Source organism: Eucyclogobius newberryi, unplaced genomic scaffold, assembly GCF_026437365.1.
Source record: "Eucyclogobius newberryi isolate DKJ021-1_F unplaced genomic scaffold, fEucNew1.0.hap1 SCAF_20, whole genome shotgun sequence".
NCBI classification, from domain to species: domain Eukaryota; kingdom Metazoa; phylum Chordata; class Actinopteri; order Gobiiformes; family Gobiidae; genus Eucyclogobius; species Eucyclogobius newberryi.
The window spans coordinates 21,846,281-21,852,778 of record NW_027315835.1 but is presented as its reverse complement, the minus strand read 5'-3'; the positions used below and the strand labels follow the sequence as shown (position 1 = coordinate 21,852,778).

Here is a 6,498-nt window from a genome sequence, read left to right as displayed (position 1 = left end):
TAGTATAAAAGACGAGAATTTATTGAAAAAGCCACTGGAGCACAGCTCCTGTTTCTCATTGGCAACTATAGATTCACCTTAGTCCTTAAGATCGAGTTGAACTACACAGGATCCTGTCTTCTCACAGTGTCCTGGTGTGTTTAAGACATGTGTAAGATTGAGGTGCAGTTTATATATATTTTTTTTATTCATTTAATTTGCCCTCACTGGCAAATTAAATTAATATTTTTGTAGAGAAATGCGTACAAAACATCAGCACTGGTCTCAAGATGCAACCCAGCAGCATCTCGTAGAAAATTCAGCACTTAATTCTTTGTATTCAACAGTGTGGCACTAATGGATAAAGGGCTGCTTCATAGGTAAATAATATTGTGGATTTAACTATGTACACAGTTAGCGGTAAATGTGTCAGAAATGCTGGAGCAGTCTTTGATATGTTGAGTTGGAGGTCAGATGGCCATAGGGTCTCTCCGGGTGAAGATGCAGTCCCATACAATGCCATCTCCTTTGGGAAGGTGAGCGGAGGGCAGCAGGACCCGAGTTAACCAATGACTGACAAGAAGGAACACATGCTTTTATCGGCTCGCAGATGTGCTGTTAGTATTTTATATTTAGATCAACTTACCTTCTTTTTTCCACACCAAACAGCAGCTTCCAGTTATTTAATCTCCCGTGATGATAAGGATTTCTGAAGATCTACATGAGAAAACCAAGACTGTACATGTAACATTCTGCCGGTTACTTCAGCCATGCGACGTTGGTGGGGCCGTACCTTCCCGCTCTCCCTGAGTCTTCTGCTCTCCTTCTTGTTGATGTGACGCTCAACACTGGTCTCTCCTCTGGTGATGAGAACGGTGTGCCACAAAGTCAGTCCTCCCAGGGCCACTGCCACGGAGCTGCCGACACACAACGACGTTTCATCATTTGACCCGTTCTTGCTTGAATAAAGACGAGCATCGACTGAGACAAACTACAAACAGCAAAGTTATTTTTGGATCATTTAATATCTATTTGAAACTTCTGTATTTTACTTGCAGAAACGAAATAATATTTTATGTATAAAAATGGAAAAAAATTGCATGTATTTGGGACATAAATCTGAAAAATGTATGGTTTAAATTTCTTTGTTCATTGTGTTGGCATATTACATTCAAATATTTACTTTAGTATTTCAGTTAACTAGATTTTACTGAAAATTGGTTTAGAAATTGCACCTTTGGTAAAACTTTAAAAAAAAATCTGTCTTAGAATTAACAAATCCTTCTGTAAAAATCCTGTTAAGTACAAGATTGGAAATTGTATGATGCTACTAAAAAAAAATACCTTTGAAGTTACAATGCTGCATCCAAGTGGATTCAATGAAATAATAAAACCTATTTGGTGCAGTTTGGACAATATTCTATAATTTTTTTGCTTGTGTCTTGCATTAAGATCCAAAGTCGCCTGATTTTTTGTAACAAGTTTTGGTCAGCAAATGCAGTCTATTTGTTGTTCACTCCTAAAATACACAATCTGCCACAAACCTAGTCAACACCCAGAGGAAGATGATACATTTGTGACCAGTGGTGTCCATGGACGTGAATTCTGGTGGAGGGGTTTGATAGTATCTCTAGCAAAAACACATCAAAACATCAAATTAGACAAAAAAAATGATAGTATTGCAATTTGTTGAGGAGATATTCTAAATAAAAAAATCTCTTCTATAATTAAACATTTTAAAATGAGACAGAAATGTGATATTTCTGCTGTTTTGTGGTATAAAGCAACTAAAAATACATTCCTGATTCCTGTATTAAAACATTGTCTGAGTTTCTATACCGGTAGTTATCAAGATAATACAAAAACTATATGATATGCCCACTCCTAGCATATTATATAATATATACTATTTATAAAGCTGAGACCGATTTGCGTTGGTATTATAATCTTATCATAATATACCAGTTATTTTGCATCTTTTATCTCTCGCTAGCCTTTTGAATATTTAGGTGTCTATAATTCCCTCTGTTGGTAAGAGTTGGAAAGTATTTTGACCATTTCTGAGCTGAAGTAGTTAGAATGCAACCAGAGAACGTGACTAGATACTACTACAGAGGTGTTTTTTGAGGGGCAAGCTTTATACTATGATTAAAGTACACAAGGGGTTGTCGGTGTAATCCCTCATTCGTCCAGGCGTGTTCCATAGTAGAAAAAGCTTCAGTTGTAGTCATCTGGACTCAGTTAGAAAAAATAGACGTTTCGACTCTCATCCAAGAGTCATTGTCAATAAAAGAATTTAGATCGCTCCAGGTCAAAGCTCAGCGGTGTATCGTGTCTGATTTCACATCACATTGGCCATCTGAACTGCGGATGCTGCTGTCCTACCACCATCTGGGAGGTGGACTTTCGGTGGCCCCTCCCCCAAACCCAAAGCCCCTACCTCCACGGCATCGTAAGCCTTTACGAACAGGTTCCAGCTACTAATGCTGCAGTAGACACAGCCCAGGGTCATGTAGAGGCAGAAGGAGTAGAAGTAACGGTGGTTAAAATGGCCGACGCAGTTGTTCAACCAGGCTGGAGGAATTAGAGTTAAGATTAATGATAGTAAATGTGTGGGATAAAAGGGAAGGTAGACTGCTTTTGAGAAGGATACGACAGTGGTGGTCCATCTTCAGTACACATCTGTAAAACATGATGAACATATTATGCAGCCGTCATAAACAGATGAGAATAAGAGTCATAATTTTCTTCTCTTACGTGCTGCAAATGCTACAGTGATGTGTCCTCGCAGGCTTTGGAGTGATGCACCTTTTGCACATAGATACTGCAGGCATGTGGACTTTCTCCTAAAAATAAAATGATGTATTCAGTTATTATTAAACAAATGACACTGATGACAATAGGCTGATCATTGTCATCATCTAGAGTTTAGTAGAAAATTCAATTTCCACCCCCCCCAAAAAAGGACCACACTAATATACATTAAAGGAAACAAATCTGGACGCACAGGCTCACTTCCTTTAAATGGTCTGGAATAGTTATCATTTGTTTCTGGTTCAGCCAAGTTACTTTTTACAACAGTTGTTAAAATGCTGTCCCTGTATCCTCTGTGCTAGAAATGCCCATGATCCTTTTGCATGATCAGATCACCTTTATTCATGTTAAATAAGGGTGATTTATTTTGAAATCCATGGTTCTGTTTCTGCTTTTTGACTCCTAGGGCTGGGACTTCAAATGAAATTGCATTTAAACATCCTGATCTTCTAACAACAAAGTGTGCACTACTCTCAGGGAGCATCTGGATATCGCTCTACTGGTTGTTACATACCTTGGGTGGGTGTCCTGCTGCAGTGGTAGTGGCCTTGTAATAGTGAAAGACCACCATGAGCAGGAGCCAGTGTCCGCAGCCCAAGTGCCAGCAGCTCAAGATGACTGGGTAGGTGCTGAGAATTATGGGTATCACAAACAGGTAGATGATGATCACCACTGAGGACGTGAGCAGGACCACCAGGCTCACAAACACCTGAGACGACATACATCATTCAGTTAATAACATTTTTGGACCAAATATGTCTCTACGAATCAAAAATGACTTACTGGTAAATATTAGATAAAGTTAGAGCTATATATTTATGATGACACAATGAACAAAAAAAGTATACATTTTAGTACCAATTTTATTGCTCAGCTGGTTTTAGATTGTGGTCTTATATGTCATGTTTCATTATTCATCATCTAATTTCAAAAGATCATATTTCTCAGAGCATAAATAATGAATACCTTCTTTCCTACACTGGATCCCAAAAGTGAAAACATTAGCAGTTGCTCATCCCATTATTTATTAAGACCATAATTATAATAACCAAGCAACCTGTGTCATAAATTAGATTGGTCTTTACTTATCATAGTTAAAACGACAAACAGCCATTGCCTCTGATTTAAAATGCACAAAATCTATCTAATAAATCCCCAAATTATATGAAAAAGCTATACTACATACCACTCCAAACCAGCGCGTGATATTGTCCACTATCCAATAAATGGGCTCAAAAATGCAGTCGAACAGCGTGTCCGAGTCGGTCAAGCTGTTGTAGTAGAGGGACTTGAGCATCACTTTGGTGTAGCTCCAGAGCTGGGACACTCTCCCGCCGCATCTGCCCCCTCTGCGAGCGGCTCTGTGGGGCCGGCACCAGCGCAGGACGAGCCTCATGGTCCGGGACAACTGGCACCTCCAGCTGCCGCCCGTCCGCATCCCACCGGCCGCTCCTCCACCTCCTGCTCCCCTGAACACTCTGCCTTCCAAACACATGCAAACGCACAGGCAAACGGACCAACAGTTACAAATGCAAGCCACAAAAAACAGCAATTCTTCGTTCTTCAATTGATTCATGGATTCCATCTTCACCCAGGACAACTACTAACTTCTCCTAGAAAGAGCTGGTAGACACACGCCATCAGCGCATCAGGTAATGCTGCGACACACACATATACTCCCCCTCTTAATAATTGATGCCTAATGAATGTTCATGGGCCAAAAAGCACGCTGGTCTGAGTAACTCTATAAGAGGAAAAAGAAGCAAATTAAGAAAGTAACTAAGCTGTGGCTAGGTTTTCGAGGAAATGTCTACATAGATAAAGATCAGTGACCTGCTAAGAAAAGGAATAAAGAGAAATGCAAACAAGGATATCTTTGATGGACAGAAGACTAAAGTGTGGGTGGTCTACAGAGAGCACTCTATTTAGGGAAAATAAAGAACGAGGAAATAAAGGCTAGAATTGAACTGAAAGTAGATGGGACTACAGTATGTACAAAAGACACACCTTATATCATTATCCTATGACTTCTTTAAACTGTATGCTATAATAAATTAAAGTTGTTAGCACAGCTGTTTTTAGAACGTTGTTTTGACATATTGGGTGTGTCTTGGATGAAACATATTCTCTAGCTCTACAAACAAAAGGGAAGCGGAAATAGAAAAGATAAAAAAAGGGCAAGGGCAGTCCTTTGATGTACTTTAAGGATCAATCATTTTTCTTGCAATACAATACACATTTTCGACTAGAATTTGTCAATTTTAATTTGTTATTTTTCTTTTTTTAAAGGATATTTGGCAAGATAGCACAGCATGTAATGAGGATGAGACAGAAGAATTACATGCAGTAAATTGTCAAGTATCAGATTTTAACTCCCAATCTATTTTACTTGTTTCTAACAGCAAATGTTCACGCTCTGTACGTCAAAATGTGTTATTATGCAAAAATGATGTTCTCTGATGTGTGAATATGAAGTGTTAAAGTGATTGTGCAAGTGTAAATGAACACAGATGTCTAGTTCTGAGGATATAACTCTTAGAATAGAATGCTACCATAAACCCAACACATTTCTTTATGGATTTGCAGAGACATTTTGGCTTGAATATTTACAAAATATGATCTTGGGTTTTGACGTTTTGAAAGATAAATTCACTATGCTGTAAACTCAACACTGATGAAATGGCACGAGTAGACAGTGTCCTCTTTGAAAATGTTGCACTTTGCTCAGATGAACAAGAACTGAGAGCCCGGCACCCAGCAGAACACTCTAGTCACTATGGCAACCTGCTGTCAGTATAAATCTGGTCTGACAAGTAAGTGCACCGTCCCTGTGACTGTGATGATGAGTTTTGTATGAAATTTCATCTACTTTCAGGCTATAAAGAGGCATTATACAGGTTTGACCACTATGAACCTTCTATTATAGTTTGTGAATTTGATTAAATCCATCACTTCATCCACTTTATTTATAGACCACATATTATAATCAAGACTGCTCTCAAACTCAGCAATAAGAGTAATGTACTTAAAGGTCAAAGTCTGTGATATCCCAATGGGTAGAGTATTGTGTTTATATTTCATGACGTTCCACTCAAGATTACTTACTCGTATATGAACTGAATTAGTCCTAATTATAAAACAGAAAATCTATAATGTAACGTTATTATTTAGCTGCTGAACATGGGTGATGTTTGAATTCTAGTGGAAGGTTGAGTAAGAAAGCTATTGTATTACCAAACTAAAAGACCTACATTACATACACGCCTTTAGCTCGTGGAATACAATTGTAGAAATGGTAAGAATAGCGTAAACAGGGATTCATTCATATCCTACAAGTGGAAGCTTCGGTTCGGCTAGCAGCAGGGATATAACGTTAACGCAATGTTTAAACCTTGACACTTGCTTTGTCTTTTTAAGATATACAACAGAACAATGTCAGATTAAAATGTATTGTACCTGGTCAGGTGCAAAGGGCTGATGAGCAGCACGACGGAATGTTTAGGTCATGGTCAGGAGGATAAAGTGTTAGCGGCGATCACACTCCGCCTCAGTCGTACTGAATACACGGTGGCACACAGATCCTCTATTGAACAGGAGCGTTATCTTCTCCCAATGAGATACATCTCATTTATCAAGAGCTAAACGTAGAATGTCATGCCAGGTTAATGCACCAGCACCAGTATAATATACATAGTAAACATTTAT

At 38.7% G+C, this 6,498-nt stretch overlaps 1 protein-coding gene across 2 annotated transcripts; it reads right to left on the bottom strand.

Annotated features, from left to right (window-relative positions):
- Nucleotides 1-3: 3 nt before the first annotated feature.
- zdhhc16b (zDHHC palmitoyltransferase 16b) lies at nt 4-6,403 on the bottom strand. 2 transcript variants are annotated; one of them, XM_072455711.1, is made up of 10 exons: nt 6,250-6,403; nt 3,980-4,275; nt 3,308-3,502; nt 2,737-2,825; nt 2,633-2,661; nt 2,420-2,553; nt 1,524-1,609; nt 773-896; nt 626-696; nt 4-552 (listed from the first exon to the last, which is right to left on the bottom strand). In XM_072455711.1, the coding sequence occupies exons 2-10, from the start codon at nt 4,229-4,231 to the stop codon at nt 450-452; spliced, it is 1,083 nt and encodes a 360-aa protein (XP_072311812.1). In that variant the 5' UTR covers nt 4,232-4,275; nt 6,250-6,403; the 3' UTR covers nt 4-449. The 2 variants fall into 2 exon arrangements, with proteins under 2 accessions (XP_072311812.1, XP_072311813.1); XM_072455712.1 differs by having other exon boundaries at nt 3,980-4,271; nt 6,250-6,385.
- Between the last annotated feature and the right edge of the window lie 95 nt (nt 6,404-6,498).

Coding starts and splice junctions, on each gene's coding strand:
- zdhhc16b (XM_072455711.1), bottom strand. CDS start 4,231: ATGCGGACGGGCGGCAGCTGGAGGTGCCAGTTGTCCCGGACCATGAGG. Junction 3,503..3,979: donor TCACGCGCTGGTTTGGAGTG/GTATGTAGTATA, acceptor ATGTCGTCTCAG/GTGTTTGTGAGCCTGGTGGT. Junction 1,610..2,419: donor AGGCTTACGATGCCGTGGAG/GTAGGGGCTTTG, acceptor TGTTTTTGCTAG/AGATACTATCAAACCCCTCC.